Source organism: Strix aluco, chromosome 2 (assembly GCF_031877795.1).
Source record: "Strix aluco isolate bStrAlu1 chromosome 2, bStrAlu1.hap1, whole genome shotgun sequence".
NCBI classification, from domain to species: domain Eukaryota; kingdom Metazoa; phylum Chordata; class Aves; order Strigiformes; family Strigidae; genus Strix; species Strix aluco.
The window spans coordinates 118496348-118514922 of NC_133932.1; the positions used below are offsets into that span (position 1 = coordinate 118496348).

At 45.1% G+C, this 18575-nt stretch overlaps 1 protein-coding gene across 3 annotated transcripts; it reads left to right on the forward strand.

Annotated features, from left to right (window-relative positions):
* Positions 1 to 1310: 1310 nt before the first annotated feature.
* On the forward strand, positions 1311 to 12265 carry LOC141920286 (gap junction beta-6 protein). Of its 3 annotated transcripts, none has more exons than XM_074816986.1 (2): positions 1311 to 1380; positions 10438 to 12265. In XM_074816986.1, the coding sequence occupies exon 2, from the start codon at positions 10460 to 10462 to the stop codon at positions 11249 to 11251; it is 792 nt and encodes a 263-aa protein (XP_074673087.1). In that variant the 5' UTR covers positions 1311 to 1380; positions 10438 to 10459; the 3' UTR covers positions 11252 to 12265. The 3 variants fall into 3 exon arrangements, with proteins under 3 accessions (XP_074673087.1, XP_074673088.1, XP_074673089.1); XM_074816987.1 differs by lacking the exon at positions 1311 to 1380 and adding an exon at positions 7303 to 7337; XM_074816988.1 differs by lacking the exon at positions 1311 to 1380 and adding an exon at positions 9848 to 9902.
* Positions 12266 to 18575: the final 6310 nt, after the last annotated feature.

The window sequence follows — 18575 nt, forward strand, 5'->3', positions numbered from 1 at the left end:
CCAAAGTAAATTGTTTCCTCAGCAACTGTATTCCTTGGAAACAGAAAACTTTCCAAAATAGGTCTTTGCACTGACAAATATCTGCAGCCCCGTGAAAGCCTGCGAGTTTGCAGGGCACTGCTGTAGCATTTCAATCACACTTGAAAACAAACCTCAAAAAGCCAGAAACTACTCGCTCTTCATTCTGTGTTTGGCCACTAATTCCTTAATGATTTGCAGGAGAAAAGGCCTGGGTTTTTTTCTGTCCCAAGGTCCTTTTGAATACCTGGATTTGACAAGATGGAAATACGACCCTGTTATCTTAAACTGATATGCATTTCCTCTGACAAAACACACATACTGTTATCTCGTCCTGCCTTCCCATCACGCTCCCCCCGTGCAACCTCAGACCAGCCCCCGGGCGGTGGGAAGCGGCCGGGGATGGACGCCCCTCGCCGCCCCCCACCCCCTGCCCTCCTGCCCGCTCTTCCAGGCTTATTTCTGCCGTCCCGCCCTTTATTTTGGCTGTTTTTCCCTCACATTCAAAGCCCTGATCTCCGTACAACACCGGGGATGGGCGCCCGGCCCCGCCCCGGGCTCCCCACCGCCTCCGCGGCAGCCTGAGGAGCCGGGCGCGGGCGGAGGCGGGCGAGGGGCGGGTTCAAAGCGGCGGCAGGTGAACGGGGAGGGACCTTAAAGCTCCGGGGCGGCGAGGCTGGGACCGGCCGCTCCTCTGGCACCGCCAGCCCCACACTGAGTCCCGCTGCCCACCCGCGGTGCCTGGCCCCGGGAGCTCCCGGCGGGGCTGACCTCCCCCTACGGCCGTAGGCATTGCTGAGGCAGGTGAGGGGCGCGGCGGGACCGGACCGGGCTGGGCCGGCGGCGGGGAGGCCGTTGCCGGGGGCCCGGCGGCAGCAGGGTCGGGGGGTGCGGCGGGGCTGGCCGGTGCGGCGGGGCTGGCCTGGCCTGGCCGGCTCCGCCGTCCCCCCGCGCTGCTGCCGCCACACTTGTTGCGCCCCAGCGCGGGACCGGGGCCCTCCGCAGCGGAGCCGGGAGCTCTGGTGGCGCTGCCCGCCACGGGGCGGGAGCGGGGCCGCCCGCCGAGACGGGCCGGGGCCGGCCGCGGGGCGCCGTGCCCGCTGCACCCCCGTGCCCGACAGGCTTCACCCCTGCTCGGCTAGGGAGCTCTCGGTTTCGCTTGCCGAACTTAAGCATGGGGGGGGGGGTGCTTGAACCCCGCGCCCGGCGTTAATTGGGAATACTCTTGCCGCTGTTGATTATCCATTTAACTCCTAACAATCTCTCTGTTTTAATTCATATTCTCCCAACAGCTCTAAGCACGCTATGTGAAGTACCCGACCAGCTAAACACCAAGCAAAATAAAGGCTTCCGCAATTACAGGTAATTTGCGACACGCCTACAGATGTTAAGAGAGCCTCGTGAAGGTAAACAGCTTGCATCAGTAAAACTGACAGGTCCTGTGAGTGTCTGATCACACACTGGAAACATTCCTCAGAATTACAGGGGGAATAGGAAATTAGAGGTATGACTCAGAAATAAATGTATTTCTGAGTATCAGGGCTGGATAAGATTGCACAAGGAATGAGTACTCAAGCCCTTAAACAAAATGCGAGGGACATGTTGGAGTGAGGGCAGGAGTGCTTGCTTAGCTGATGGCAGTAGCTGGTAGCTGACCGTGTTCCTGTGGTGTGCTGGAAATGGCTGTTTTTCCTGTCTTTGGGCTTTCCTAGATTGAGTGTTACGTTTCCAATCTTCAGAATCTCTCTTCTTCTTTCTGTCCCCAATAGAAGAATTAATTTTTTTGTCTTGTGCTCCGTTAGTTATCACTATGTAGCCTGGAAATACTTTAAGAGAACAGGCAAGGGGTTGAAAGAAGGAAGTGGCCTTTTGTCTTAAGAATGTTCTTTTAAACACAGGTTTTGTGACTCTGATCATTAAGGAGTTTTTATTGGCTGTGGCCTGTGTGAAATGATATGAGGATGTGGGCCCAGATTCTGTTTAGGATTACCACAATGTATGTGTGTGCACTGAGTTGAGAGCAGAATAAAATGTATTTTAATCCTTGATTTTGTTAAAGAAGTTGTATGTGGTTTCTGGTATCTCTTGCTCTCCACCGTTAAGCCTGGAAACCCTGCTTGCCCGGAACTTGCCTTGAAGAGCCCCAGAGGAAAGGCAGCAGGCAGAAGGATGTGCTTGTGACTGTGTTAGGCTCAGCTCAGAGGACAAGGCAATGGTGGGCTAAGCCTCAGCCTGGAAGAAGGAGGCACCTCCATGTGTCAACTAGGCATTGCAGTGTAATTTTCCAGGTGGGATTTCCAACAGGTTTGCAGAGCCATGAGGCTGTACCTCTACCACATGTATCAGGGTTTCTGGGAGACTTCAGTCCCCAGAACTGTCAGTCTCCTAACTGGTAGGGCTACATATCACAGAGCTAAAAATGGAACAATAAAAAGCCATGAATTAAAATATTTATCTGGATTAATTAATTCTGTTCTGACAGAGGCTAGTCCTCTCAGCTTTCTGAAGCTTGGGCCTCTGACTGTGGTGCTGTTTTGCATCCCTTGAAGCATAACCCAAGTAGATTAGTTGGGTAACCTCATTTAATTTGTGCAGAAAGTAATTCTGCAGTGAAAAGGGTATAGCAACTATCTCTAACTGGAAAAATAGCAGCACTCAGATATACATACAAGTTTTTAATAAGACATTGGATAAGCTCAGTTGGTACCTGTGAGTAAAGAGGATGCTTTACAAGTTGCTTCTTTCTGTTATTCGTGTGAACAGTTCCAGTGAAATCAGTGATTCCAGAAACTGCGCCAGACAGGAGCATGGGTGGAATCTTTGTTTTTTCTTTTGACGTTTTCCCTTGTTCTGTTCCTCACTGCTTTTAATTGTTATTTTATGATGATTGATGAGTTATCTGAAAGGAGGAGAACTGTGACTCTTGCCTGGCTGAACACCAGTTTGTGTAAGGAAAAACTTGAAGTGATGATGTATGAGGAGAGATAACATGCTGTCAAAACAGAAGGAATGTGGAAAAAGAGAAACACATCTCCTATTAGTTGATAAAAGAAAGTTGAAAACTAATTCCATTTCTTATCTCATAAAAATGTTTCTTCCTGTAATAGATCTTTTTAAAAGGGGAAAAAGTTGCTTTTGTCTCTACTTTTGATGAAAGAAATTATAACAAAATACGTACTCAAGGAGAAGCTGCACTGCAGTATAAAATCTTAATGTTTATAAATTTAATTAGCATTTCCAAAAATGTGTAAGTTCTGTCTGTGTGTGGAGGACAGTCACTTGCCAATTTTGTAGGAAATATTACATTGAAATGCGAGTGGGCAGATTTGCAGAGGGGATGTAGACATTTGCCTAAGTCTGGGGAGAAGGAAATGGGAATTAAATGACAGGCTAAAATAAACAAACATTAAAGTTTCATAACTAAAAAGTTGCTAGTTTCATAACTGGGAGCAGGGCACAGTGTGTATAAAACTTTCTTTAAAAATATGGTAAATAGGACACTTGCATCAGTGAAGACATAGTCCTCAGGAATTTTACTTCCTTTCAAAGAGAGAAATTTAAAGCCCATTTCGAAGGAGAGGTTTACGGGGAGGAAAATGGCTGATGGACCAAATTCTAATAGGACTTGCACTGTCTTGTTATGCCTTCACGTGTTACTGGCACTCCTGATTTCCTGTTTTTCCACAAGTGGAGTGAATTTTGTGCAGAGGTGTTCTGAAGGATGGTTATCCTCCATTTACAGTTGTAGGCTAGTAAAATAGCTATGGGTATTTCCAAACATGTTTGGAAAATGACTTAAAACTCATGTAGGGGCATGAATATGGGACAGTCATAAGGAGATCATCGTGGATAGAACTGAACCCTTAATGCTGTTGATACTTAACTAGTATACTTTTTTTTAACACTTGACTGCCTACATATTGAGTCCTAATCTGTTGTGTTAAGGGCCATATCTGGGTTTCACACTAGGTTTAATTAGAGCAAAGAATGCCTCCTGTTTTCATAAACTTGAGTAGAAGAAAAATACAATGCTTGCAGTGTTCAGACCTGCAACTGTCAGGTTTCCTGTTCCTGATTAGTCTTTGCCTGTTCTTGTGTCAAATCAGATACACTGTAATCTCTCTGTCATGGCTCTTCTGTTCTCCAGTTTCCACTCTGATCTGGAGATAGGTGTTCAGAACAAAGTTTAAGAGCTACTAGAGAGAACTGCACAGGCTTTTGTGATTGTTAGACTGCTCTTTTGATCTTTATTCAACTTTTTAGGAAAGAAGTGGAGTTGTTCATATTTCATAGAGTTCCAGCTGCATGCTCCTTGAAGTTTTTAATGTACCGCTGTAAAATTAAAATAGCTGGAAGCTGCCTATAATAGTGAAATTAAAGGATTTTAGGTGCCAAAGTCTGAGTTCAAAGCTGCATCTTGTTACAGTTTGAACTCTGCATTAAAGCTACAGCAGTGTAGGGAGCTGTATTCTTTTTCAGGTAGCAGGAACATCCAGGATGATTGAATTCAAGCTCTTTACTTCCAGCTTTGTACTGGCACTTATCTGTCTTGGTCTGCTGATAACAAAGTATGAGTCTGTGAAGCCTGTAATTGTAGAGGAGCATTTCAGAATAGCCCTGTGAGATGGTGAGATTTTGTTATCCCCAGTTTAATGTCTGGGAAACTGAGGCATGGGGCAGGCTGACATTTAGGTAGGAAGTCTGAGAGAGTTAGCAAGTAATTGCTGTAGCATGTATGGCAGCCTTTCTTGGTGAAATAAAAGGATGCTGGTTTTTGAAGATGTTAATCTGTATCTATTAGAAGCTTCCGTGGTTCGGATCTGGCAATGCTGCTGTTCTTGTGGTACAATACCAGAACCAACTCAGCAATAAGAATAACAAAATCGATACATTAGTAATTAAGTGCTTGCTGTTTTGCTTAGCAATAAACTAGACCCCAGGTTGGCAGGGTGAAGGTATGCTGATACAAACCTGCTGAAATACAGATATGTGTGTTCTTCAAATGTGGGTATAAAACAGCACATACTGCTCTAAGACACCTTGATGCTGATATCAGCCCCTATAGATCTAGTGCTCCCAGTGCTAACTGCTTACAACTTTCCCTTCAGGTCATGATCTCAGCAGGGCCTTTCAATGCACACTAGACCTCAACATACAGCAATACTTCTTGTGTGAAGTTGGGTCATAAAATAATTTTGGTCATGATCTTGGGCCTGATGCAGTTTAGAAGTTTTGAAGCTTTTCTGTGGCAAAAAATTCTGCATTAGAACTGCTGCTCTTGGGTGTCTGAGTTACCTTTGTCCCCAGCTTGGGGGGTGGGGAGACATGATCAGGACCAGTGCTTTTTTTTTTTTTTGCTTAAAGATTATCTCGGTTAACGAATTCCCACATGGGATAAAGTGACTTTTGTCTTGGCAGACTGCCGATCTTGTATCGGTATCTGGAGGTACTACTGAAAGTGGTAGGGTGTCACACCAAACTGGTAACTCTTGGTACACCCTACACTAAAATTCTCATAGGAGTGGAGACATCATGAATACCCTCTATATTTCTGTGTAATTCTAGTAAAGTAAATTGGTATCCAATTTGTAGCTGTGGGGAGAAGGGTATAATTACTCTGAATTTATGTGTAAGTTAGCATACTGTGAAACTCTTCCTGAATGGGACTCCTAGATGTTCCTATAGCATAAGCAAATATCGTAATACTTGCTAATGACTACTTGTTTGCTTGATTATCCTATAGCAGCAAGCACCGTGCTATGTATGTGAAAGGAATGTATTTTAAGTTGTTTTTACCTTTACTGTATTCTAGTTGTGGTTTGCTGAAGCTGTGGATTTAACCATTGACTAATGATTTCCCAGTCTTTGTAAAAGAGTGAAAAAAGTCTGTTAACGACACAGGAGCTCAATGATAATTGTCCTCACTGTTGTGAATTGGAGGGATTTTCACTGGCTGTATGCACCAGGTCTGCCTTCCTTTTAATGTAGGCTTATAGGAGCTAACTTTAAAGTAGAAGGCATTCTAGCCATGGCAGCACAGAGCTCAAAACACTGCCCAGAAGCTGGAGAACTACAGAAATAGTTAAGCTGTAGTTCTCTTGCTGCTGTCTAACCTACTAGTGACAAACAAAACAACAAAAGACTCCAACAAAAAACAAACCCAAACCAGAACATCTGCTTATGTGTCTCTGTGTTGTGTGATCATATAGAAGAGTTTCCCTCATAATTAACTTTTCAGTGGCACATGGTGATCTTTTATGATTGTTTTTTAACTCCTACTGTAACAGCCATATGCTATTGTGATCCTCTAATTGTTGAAATGGAACAGAAGGTTCAGCTAGTAGCAGAGCAAAGATCTGTGCTGAGGCTTGGAAAGGCTTATTTTCATGCCCAGTTGCAATTTTTTTTAAGGAAAATGTAACACTTAAATACACTCCCATGTTAGAATGGGTTCTAAATGCTTAGTTATTCAACCTCATTGACTTCAGCTATTTTCTGCTCTTCTCAGCTTCTTCCTTTATAGCGAGTCCCTATCCTTATTCCTACTGTAATTTAAAAAAAAAAAAAAAATTCACCAGAGCTTTAACGTCTAACTTGTACTGTGCTTCTGAGACCAGCAAAGCAGGTAAGGCCTTAACTGTCAACATACTGTTATTTCTGTAGGTATTTAGCTGGATTTGCCCACATAAAAGTAGTATCTGGACTGGATCTGAAAATAAGAGTTACTACCCATTAAAAGGAAGTAGCTTTCCTGCTTTCTTCTTCTTTGGTCAGCAAGACAGTTAATATTTTACTTGCTAGTTAAAAGGTCTTAAAAGCAAGTATCTGGAGGAAAGGTAGCCTACAATCGTGAGTCTACATCTTAGCTTTTTAGTAAGTTAAGAGTAAATGAGCCATCACATCAGTATTAGCCCAAACTTGATGTTTAGCTGGAGTGATCTGTACTGATGTTTTAATAGCGTGAAGGGCCATGCTCTGTTAACTTAAATTCTGCTTGGGTCACTGTGTGTTTAAAACCAGCTAGTAGGAAATGCTGGGGCCAAAGTATTTGGATGGAATTCAGGCTGCCTGAGTATGTCCCTACAATCTTAACTGTGCCACCCTTCAGGGAGAAGGTGGACTTTACTGGTATCTGATCAGTGCCTGTATCACTCTGGAGTGTCCCAGAAATCATATGACTTTCCACCAGCATAAAAACAAGCCTGAGAGGCCATGAGGGTACAGCAAGAAGGGGCAAAGGTTGGTGACTAGCTTGGCAAGCAGCAGAAAGAATAGAGGATGATGGCAGGAGGAGCTGAAGAGATGGAGGATTTAGAAAGGTAGGTGGGAATGGTGCAGGGTGGGAGAGTTTGGGCAGATAGGAAAGACAAAGGCTTTTTTGGGAAGGAGAGAAAATGTCTCTAGGAGACTTGGGGTGAAAGGCTGCCTCTGCAAAGTGTGGCTTTTTCTGCACTGATCCAGGTACAGATATGCTTTTGCTAGAATTGAAGCACCATGTTTTGGCTTAGCAAACACAATATACTCAAAGGAGATGGAGCAAGTCAGATGAAGAGTATAGTTTCACGATGTATTGTGCTCAGCAATAAAGCTTTGCCAGCCCCTCTTCCCCACTGACCGCTCGTTCTTACCCATGCAATTTGCAGCCTGTTTTTTAAATGAAGTTGTGCTTTTCAGATGCTCTGTGGGTCTGTGCTGTAAAGCAGATTGGTGAAACGGATTGGGTTTAAAAAAACCTAAAACATACCAGTACTGAGAATAACTTTTGAACAAGCCACCTGGTTTATAATGTACCCTCAAAGTTGCAGGAGATGAACCGCAGTGTGACCTCAGGAGCAAACAGTGGTGGGGAATCATTTTGAGCTAACTTTGCCACTGAAAGCAAGGTACCTTTTAACTACACCCCTGAGAACACTTGAATTTTGAATCCCCTTTTGCACAGGGAGATGGGAAGGAGTGATTCCATATGGAAACAAATCCTTGTGAAGCTGTGATAACAGAAAGGCAGCAGTTTTGGTGTACAGTGAGAGGTGAAGCGTAAGAAATGGGGCTTATGAGGAAGGGATATACAGGTTCCACTTCTCAGCCTTCCACACTGTAAGGAGGTGGCTGACAGGCAGGGAGAAGGAACAGTGACTGAGAGAAGAAATGCAAGAAGTCTGGAGTTAAAGGATGGGTGAATGGTGTGTGTAATGCCACAGTTTACATGGTGCCAGTCTTCTACAGGATTTATATTCAGGTGTGCATAAGTATTTCTAGTCATAATACTTAGTTGTAGTATCATTTTATAAGTACTGTAATTGCAATGTGTGTATAATAGTAACAGAGAACACTAATAAAAACGCTAATAAAGTTGTAACTGTTCCTCTGTTTAACATACAATGATCTCCAAAACAAATCCTGAAAGAAAGGCTGCTCTGATTGATGAACAAGTAAATGGTAAAAAAGGGGTGGAAACAAATATAAGCTTTCTTCTTGGAAAAATAACCTAGCAGGATAAGAAGCTAACTCTGCTTCCAGGACTGTTCTCAGACTGATACAGGGGTAGTAGCCCACACAGATTCTGCATCCTGAAGGAGGCTCAGGAAAGGTTCTTTCCAATCTGAAGAAAATCTTCGGTCCCCCTGTTGTTTTTCACCTCCTGAAATATAACCCCACACAGTCAACCAGCATAACCTGAGAGAAATGCAGTTTGAGACCAGTGAAGGGAGATTACACTTACATTCCAATAACTCAAGAAAAAAAACCCAAACCTTGCACTCATATGACAATTAAATGTCCTCCTTTTCCCTGAGCAGTTGTGTACTTTGACTGATGCTCTGTATTATTGTGTGTTACTGATTATATGTAATTCTGCTGTAAAGCAGAAAGGTTTTTGACATTACTCAGAATGGGATTGTGATGCGGAAGACAACTGCAAAGAAATGTCTTCATTTTCTTCCTTATGCAGTGTGACCCAGCTGAGCGTTAGGAAAATGTTAAAAACTGTCACGTGATGGATATGATGGCCTTTGCACCAGTGACTGCTCTTCTCTAGAAAACTTGAAAATGTGATTTTGCTTATTGGTGCCCTGTACTGTAAATGCCAAAGAAAAATGGTTTCTGAGATGCAAAGAAATTAATGAAGTTGAGAAATAAAAACCTTCATGAGGAATTTCAGAGCAAACAGATCTGTGAGCACTTTTAGAGGGTCCTGGCTGATAGGCACAAGAAATGCTGAATTCAGAGTAGCTTGCAAACTTTCTGTAAATCCATCTGAAGTGGAGGGATGGGTGGAAGGTGGGCCAAAATGCCTCTGAATGCTCTATGTGAAAGGCTGTTTGTGGAAGCTGAACAAACACAGACAATTGTGGTGTTCCTCGGGGGGGAGGTATGTGGGAGACAGGTGAAATCCTTTAAGTCATTACAGTCATAGTACTTTGAAACTCACCTACTGGAAACTATATGCTTCTGTTGAAAAGTCTGAGCTACTGCTGGCCTGTCTGAACTCTTCAAATGTTGACTTTAGCACTCTCCCAGCCTCTGAAATGTCTCTCCTATTCTAGGAGTACTGCAGTCTGTGGTGGTGGAGGGGGGGGGGGGGGGGGAAATCAATCATCTGACAGGCATTGGCAATGAAGGTGTTTTTATCTAGTTACCCTAGGCTCTCTTTGTAGTTGGAGAGAAATGCAGTTTTGGGATGAATCTTTAAGCACTGATTTTTAAACATCAAACTCAAGATTAGATGGATAGTGACTAAGACTTCACCTTCATTGCCTCATACTATTGTGGAATTTTCTTGAACTCTAACAAGACAGAGCCCTACAGTCACATTTTATAAATTTGTGAATGCAGGTTATCCAGACCTGCTCATGGAAGGTGCAGAGCATCAGCAGCCGTTCCTCAAGGTCTGTCTTTATTGCTGGAATGTACTCATGAAAACCTTGTTTACGCTCTAAAGCTAAGGATGGGCCAACTTGGCTTAATTTATATAGGAGTTTGCTGTCTAACACTTTATTTTTTGACATAACACCTACCTTACTTTTGACTGATGTCATTATCTATTCTCTATTCTTTTGTTACTGTTACCAAACCACTAGAAGTTGTAGCTTTTAATTCAAGGCTTTTTTCATTAATTTCCCCTGTCTGCTTTTCCTACTACTTAATGTGGTTAATAGTTGTTTTCAGTTGGCAAATGCACCTAGAAGTTGAATGAATGTGATACCATGTGCGTAATCAAGTAATGAAATACTACCTGCTGATATGTGATTAGATTATTATTTATGACTGCTTATAGGTAAGACCACTGCATCAACAAAATGTTACCACAGCCAATGGACATGCTGCAATTATATGATATTGCCTTTATCTTATACCACATGCTTGATGGTATTTGTTTCTCATCTTGATTAATCTTAGTTTTGTTTATTTGTCTTGTCTTAGGTCAGACGATTAAAACAAGACAATGGATTGGGGAGCTCTGCATACCATTTTAGGAGGTGTAAATAAACACTCCACCAGCATCGGGAAGATATGGCTCACAGTCCTGTTCATCTTCCGTATCATGATCCTGGTTGTGGCTGCAGAGAGAGTCTGGGGAGATGAACAAGATGACTTCATCTGCAACACTCTGCAACCTGGTTGCAAGAATGTTTGCTATGATCACTTTTTCCCCATCTCTCACATCAGACTCTGGGCCCTGCAGCTGATCTTTGTTTCCACACCTGCGCTGCTGGTGGCCATGCATGTAGCTTACAGGAGGCATGAGAAGAAAAGGCAGTTCAGAAAGGGAGACCAGAAATGTGAATACAAGGACATTGAAGAAATCAGAAAACAGAGGTTTCGTATTGAGGGTTCCTTGTGGTGGACATACACTAGCAGCATCTTCTTCAGACTGGTCTTTGAAGCAGTCTTCATGTATGCATTTTATTTCATGTACGATGGGTTCCGAATGCCTCGTTTAATGAAGTGTAATGCTTGGCCCTGCCCCAACACAGTAGACTGCTTTGTTTCTCGACCTACTGAAAAGACAGTGTTTACTATTTTCATGATTGCTGTGTCTAGTATTTGCATTCTTTTAAATGTGGCCGAATTATGTTACTTACTGACAAAATTTTTCCTCAGAAGGTCTAAAAAAGCTGGAAATCCAAAACATCACCCTAACCATGAGAATAAGGAAGAAACCAAACAAAATGAAATGAATGAGTTAATATCTGATAGCTGTCAGAACACAGTTATAGGCTTTTCGAGTAGCTAAGATGGTGTCAATGCTGGTGTTCACTCTTTTTGGAGTGAATGTTTGTTGTTTAAAGGCTGCAAATGAAATTTTTTATATGAGACAATTTAAGTTGGGTGAGACTTTGATACGTAGTGTCAGGTGTCAATTATGCACATGTCTGAAAAAAAGCCAGGGCAGCCTAAATGTGAAAATTGCGTGAGGATTAAATAGGAAAGTGTATCTTCCTGTGAGTACCCTTACAAGTTAACTATGACAAGTGGGAAACCCACCAATACCTTCATGCTGACACAGCTTCTGAAAACTACATGCAACAGCAATAAGAACAAAAATCTTTCCAAGCTAGATACTTTAGTATTACAATATGTTTTGTAATAGTGATAGTTTTTACTTGTGAACTGACAATTAAAATATTTTTCTAAAATCTTAACATTCCATGTTAATTAAGGTATTAATAGCACACAACTGACTGTATCTTGTTTCTTAACCAGGCATATGCAGATAAACCCTGTAATACCATATTCATAGGGAGGAGGCAGCTATAGGCTACTTCTTTACAGCTTTGCAAGTGCTGCTTGAGTCTGAACGGGTAGCTTGAGGATGTTGCATACACACTGCTGGCTGTAGGGGAAGTTGTGTGAAAGCCCACCACATGGCAGTGTGGATAATTGAGGTAGCTAGGTCCTGAGTACAAAGTCATGCTTAAAACCAGCATGACAGTATAGATACAGCCTAAGTAGACTTGCTTTAAACGTCTAGCAGACCTGGTAATCTTACCAATCTTTTAATTGCGTATTACCAGTTTTATAGCAACAGACATAACTTTATGTAAATGTTTATTATTTCTCTAATGTATTAGCTGTATTTGTTTCTTTATGCTATATCACATCATGAAACTTTTTTGGTTTTGATTTGTTTGCTTTTTTTGTGGTACACTGTTATAAAACTAGGGGCTCTTTGGTTTGAAGGACATGGAAAAGTATCACTGGAAACGGAACAAGTCTTCTGAATAAAAGGCAAACACTTTAACCTTTCTCAATGAAGTAAGAGTCTATATGTGAATGCTAGTGAGATCTTAAGCAGGATAAGTGCTTATGAAAACCTTCTTTTCAATCAGGGACTCTACATCCGAAGTGCACATAGTCCATACACACCCCTTGCTCCCAGCCAGAGCACTGATGCCCTAATTCTGTTGTCCCTACTCTAAGGGAGGTACACACCTAACTCTTGAGCGCAGGGGAGTATGCTTGTAGGAGGGGATGCTGCTGAAAGCATGGGCTCCTGAAGGTCAAAGAGGTGGATGTAGTACAAGAGCCTAGCTATAGTGACTTGTGTCTGTTTCCTGTCTTGGATCACTTCTCACCATGATAAAAATCTTATGGACACACTGACCTCAGAGTTGCCTTTTTTTTTTTTTTTTTACACCAGTGCAAATGGATTAGCCTCATTGTTTTTGTATCATGGAGCTACTCTTTCAAGTGGTGTAAAGGTATTCCTAGGAGCAGAGATTACACTCAGTGCAGTTTTCCTCCTGCTGTTGTATCAGACTGTATCACACAGGTGCCAGCACACCTTTGTGTTTGTGCTGTAGGTGGGTTTAGGTTGGTTGGTGTGTTTATGTGTGACCAGTAGAGCCCTAACAGGGTGCAGGCACAAGCAACAGGAGAGAGAAAATACCTAGTCAGCTCTGTCCCTGCATGAGGGCTTGAGCTGAGCCCTCTAATTTATCTATTCTCTTCCACTGGCAAACTCCTGATCTTTCCTGCCTTCACAGCACATTTTCTTTTTTAATTGCCATTGTGAAAAGAAATTGCTGCTAGTCTTCTGAACGTGTCTACCAGCAAGGTTGAGGAAAAAATATACACAAACCTGTATATTAGTGTGCTTGTATTGCTCTCTCTGCAGACTGAAAATACAAGCAGAAGTGAGAAGTGCTATAAAAGTTTGCCTTCGTAGGCGTTCCTGGTGACCTCATTGTGGCTACTGCTCCAGGTCCTGCTATGGCAATGGTTTAAACCTTTCCTCAATGAAGCTGCTCCCTTAGGGTCAGGAAGGTGTGTGCTCAGGCTGTACCTCACTGGATCGACCCCCAGTCCGCTCAGGCACAAACAGCGAGGGCTCAGGTCCTGTGTTGTGCTGGTCCCAGAGTGTGGAGACACAGCTACTTCTGTTCCAGAGCTGTGGTTCACGGAACCACTCGAACTGTGGACTTTCATCCAGAGCGTGCTGTGAATTGTGTACCATATAGGGAATATGAATGGAGATCAGTTAATGATTATGCCTGATCATGTCTCACCACTTTTAGTGATCAAATTGAAATAGCCCTATGCTGAATGTCAGTAAACCTGGAAAACACCTTAAGGCAGATACGTTTTCCTCCAGTGGAGGAGGGGTAGTTTTTCTTGGTCTGTGATGAAGCGCAGGCCTGCTAAACCCCAAACGGGGATAATAGCTCTCTATATGGTATTTTCATTTCCTGCTTACAAGTTTTCAAACAGTGGTTTTTATTCCAGCAGTTGGATTTTTCTAGAAGATCAGTTCCATGTCTGTTGTTATTTTAAGCCTGGATAAGTGGGCAAAGCTTAAATGAAGAAATTGGGCGTACGTGGTCCTTTGTGGGCCAGCACAGCTATGTGCGTGGCCATGCTGTAAATGGGTTTGGGTTGGTTGGACATTTGCTTCGTGGTAGCAGGACCTGGTAACGTGCAGTCAACCAGCACTGTCCTACTGCTGGGCTGTCCTGGCAGCCAGATGGGTCAGGAACAATTGTGCCAGTCCCTGTTAAACCTACACCAAGGATGGCTGTAAATCAAAGAGCTGGAGCTTATCCAAGACTTCACTAGTGCTAAGTCATTGACTCAGCAAGGAGGACCAGTTGTGACAGATGTGTTTGGCTGGGATGTTTCTCGTCACACTATGTGCAACCCTAATTACGGACACTCTCCTTTATCTGAAACATCCCCTGACTTTGGTTACTGCTAAGGAAAAGTCCATGACGGTTTCAGTGCCCTCTTTAATTTCTCACGTCCTGTTGTGTTAGGCTGAAGTAGTAGATGGCATCTTGAGGAAATGAGGGCTTTTGGTGTCACCTTCCCACCACCTGCTGAATCCGGTGGCCTAAGCAGGGGAGGCAGCTCTGTTTGGTGGGGTGGTAGTCAGGCCTTTCTGCAGGGGAAAGCTGAGCTGCTTTTCTTGGTTTCAGACCTCCTCCTGTGTCTTTGCAAGATGACATCTTTGCAAAGTGAGGCTGGCTGGGGCTGCTCTGAACTGCAGAGCACACCTGCTCCCAGCCCTTCTCTGTGCCTGCCCTTGCTCCTGCCCTGTAGCCATCCCCCAGGGAGAGGGTCTCCCTCACAAATCTCTGACCCACTGGTGACCAGCAGTTTGTACTATATTGGCACCGCCATCACCCGGTGGTAGTTCAGCCAGTTTCTCTGATGGCAGCTGGCTTAATTGTCCCTGCCCATCCCTGCTGTGTCTCCCCACCCTGTGATTTCCCCTTTGTTATGCCTGGGGCAGAGATTGCTTAAATTGGCTGTGGTGCCAAACGATTAATCAGAGCCTCTGGAAAAGCTCTCTTGCAAATTCCCCACACCCCCTCCTACTCCTCCCCTCAGTCTTGCTTTCCCATCAAACAGGCAGGAGCCCTGACCACATACAGGCACAGCAGCAGTGTCTGCCAGACTCTGCTCCTATTACACACAACAGCCCTTGACACCAGCCCCACTGCATGCCCTTCTCCATCCCTCTCTCCTCAGCCCAGCCCTCCTGCAACTTTGGCTTTGTTTTTCCATTGACCTAAGCCCTTCCCAGCAACCCTGCATGCCAAAGCACTAAAACCAAATGAGACCAGTTGCGGGATGGTCTGAACCCACTCTTCTGCTTTTGCATAGTTGGGCTGCCTACCCTACCCCACGTACCACAGCCTTGAGCTCTTTGCTGCTGGGTTGGAGCGAGTTTGGCCCCCCCAGCCCCTCTGCCAAGCAGAGACTCTGCTGGTACATGTCATGCCGGCCCAGCGCCTCACCCACCCTCGCCCTGTGATGGCGTGCTGGAAAGCACAGCCACAGCCCACGTGAGGCAGACCTCTGCTCCCAATTGCTTGGTATGTTTTTCTGTTACCGCTGTTACCTCTGTTTCCCTCACTGAACTTTATTACAGTGCTCTTGACATAAATCTATTTCACAGAATCATAGAATCATAGAATAGTTTGGGTTGGAAGGGACCTTTAAAGGTCATCGAGCCCAACCCCCCTGCAATGAGCAGGGACATCTTCAACTAGATCAGGTTGCTCAGAGCCCCGTCCAGCCTGGCCTTGAATGTTTCCAGGGATGGGGCACGTACCACCTCTCTGGGCAACCTGTTCCAGTGTTTCGCCACCCTCCTCATAAAAAATTTCTTCCTTATATCTAGTCTGAATCTACCCTCTTTTAGTTTAAAACCATTACCCCTTGTCCTATTGTAACAGGCCTTGCTAAAAAGTTTGTCCCCATCCTTCTTATAAGCCCCCTTTAGGTACTGAAAGGCCACAATAAGGTCTCCCCAGAGCCTTCTCTTCCCCAGGATGAACACCACCAACTCTCTCAGCCTTTCTTCATAGGACAGGTGTTCCACCCCTCTGATTGTTTTTGTGACCCTCCTCTGGACCCACTCCAACAGATCCATGTCTTTTCTGTGCTGAGGACTCCAGAGCTGGAAGCAGTACTCTAGGTGGGGTCTCACCAGAGTGGAGTAGAGGAGGAGAATCACCTCTCTCAACCTGCTGGCCACACTTCTTTTGATGCAGCCCAAGATACGGTTGGCTTTCTGGGCTGTGAGCACACATTGCTGGCTCATGTCCAGCTTTTCATCCGCTAGTACCCCCAAGTCCTTCTCCATAGGGATGCTCTCAATCCCTTCATACCCCACCCAACACATGTGCAGGACCTTGCAGTTGGCCTTGTTGAACCTCATGAGATTTGCACAGACCCACTTCTCAAGCTTGTCCAGGTCCCTCTGATGGCATCCCACTCCTCAGGCGTGTCAACTGCACCACTCAAGCTTGGTGTTGTCTGAAAACCTGCTGAGGGTGCACTCAATCCCCCTGTCTGTGTCATTGATAAAGATATTAAACAGTACTGGTCTCAGTATGGGCCCCTGAGGGACACCACTTGTCACCAGTCTCCACCTGGACATTGAGCCGTTGACCACTACCCTCTGGATGTGACCATCCAACCAATTCCTCATCCACTGAACAGTCCACCCATCACATCCATCTCTCTCCAATTTAGAGAGAAGGATGTTGTGGGGGACCATGTCAAAGGCCTTACAGAAGTCCAGATAGATGACATCTGTAACTCTTCCCTTGTCCACTGATGTAGTCACTCCATCATAGAAGGTCACTAGATTGGTCAGGCAGGACTTGCCCTTGGTGAAGCCATGATGGCTGTCTTGAATCACCTCCCTGTCCTCCACATGCCTTAGCATAGCTTCTAGGAGAATCTGTTCCATGATCTTCACAGGCACAGAGGGGAGGCTGACAGGTTGGTAGTTCCCAGGGTCCTCCTTTCTACCCTTTTCAAAAATGGGTGCAATTTCTGTTCTGCATAAAGTAGCACGCTCTGCCTTGCTGGCACTTCCCATTGCCACTGCGGTGACTGTGGCACAGCAAGATGAGGAGGTGCCCAGCAGCCAGCCTGGGAGAACAGTCCCTCTTGTGCACATCTGAGTAATGATCACTCGCAGCTCAACTTCTAGCTCATAGACTGTGTTTACTGATTTGCAGCAAAAGGAGTAGCTGGGGACTGATGATTAAGAATGATCATGCTGCTTCTTGTCTTTGTTACCCGATGCTCGCTGAGCTGCTCTTGCCATGGTGGGAAGGCAGAGGGGCAGGCATTTAAGAGTTCTCCATGCACATTTTGAATCATTTGGTGTGCGATCATCACAGACATATTTCTGCTGTGCTCATGGAGAGCATGGCCTCTGAAGCCCGAGGGACAGTTGGCCACTGGCTCTATACCATACTGGCCACTGCTCTCCCTCCAGGTGGGCCTGTGGGCAGAGACCATCTCCACCTCAGCAAACTTCCTTGCACCACTGACTGCAGCAAGAGCACTACCATTGTAGCAGCCTTTCCCCTGCCAGAGGCAGTGCGTATACCCATCTCCCTGCACAGCCCTGTATTGTCAGGCTTGTATTTCCCAGGTTAGACATGTAAAGGTGAACAGTCTCCTTTTCAACTTCCACAGAATCCAAAAACTGGCCAGCTTCACCAAAAGAGATAGGGGTGGGGTGCAAATAACACTTCTGCAATTTCCCACCTACTTGGCCCTGCACCCTTGATGCCAGTTGCAGACTATGACTGCTTCTTCAGCATGCACGCACAGCTGGGTGGCTTGGGTGGGTTTCTCTGCACAAAAGCACCCAATGCTTCATCTGACACACAGAGCAATGGGCAGGTGGGTCCGTGGGAGGAGGAGACAGGGAGAGGTTCTTGCAAAGCCCTGACTCAGCTATCAAGTCCTAGCAAGGGCCCCAGTCAGCACTCTGCTTCATCCCTGCCAAGAGGCATATGGACAGGAGTGCCACTCCCTGCATCTTGTCACCACCTGGCTACCACCTGCCTTTGCTGCTGGGTCACCATCTATGCCAGAATTTCTACTTCAGCCTCCCCCCCACCCGTTGATGCTGTGAAAATCATATTGGCACTTTCTGCAAGCTTGCAGATGTTTCAGGGCTGGGTCCAAAGCTCCTCACTGTCACTCAGCAAATCCCTGTTGATTCCAGCAGGCTTGGGCCAGGCCCATAGAAAGGGTGTAACTCCTTAAAAACACTGCAATACCACTCAGCCACTTTCTGCACAGCCCTTTTGCAAAATCAGCTTCCATTTCTCACAGCAGCTATTACCTCCTCACAGCAGATCTGCAAACCAGGAAAATAATTCCCCATTTGGGCCGTGCCCACCCACTGCAGGCAGCAATGCTGCCCCAGTGCCGTGCGGACCAAAGCCCCCACACTGATATGCGATCATGCTCTCACAAACATTTTAGCTGTTTCCAGTGATTTGCTGCTGGCCACAGAAAAGTTTTATTAGTTAGAGAAGGAGGGGGAGACCTCCCTAAAACAGTTTGGCTCCTAACAATCCGAGGGCTTTTTTTTCTCCACTGGCTTGGATGTTGGGTAGCCATTGATTAGTGTACAAGTCCACGAATCAGAAGAGCTTGGGATGGCAAGATCAGTAAGGAGGAAGATTTTGCACCCTGCCAGCTCCTGACCTGCCAGGGCTCCCAATCTGTGGGAATTAGGCTATTTTACTTCCTTAAGACCCAGGGTCAGAGCTGTTCATGCTCTTAACTCTCTGGAG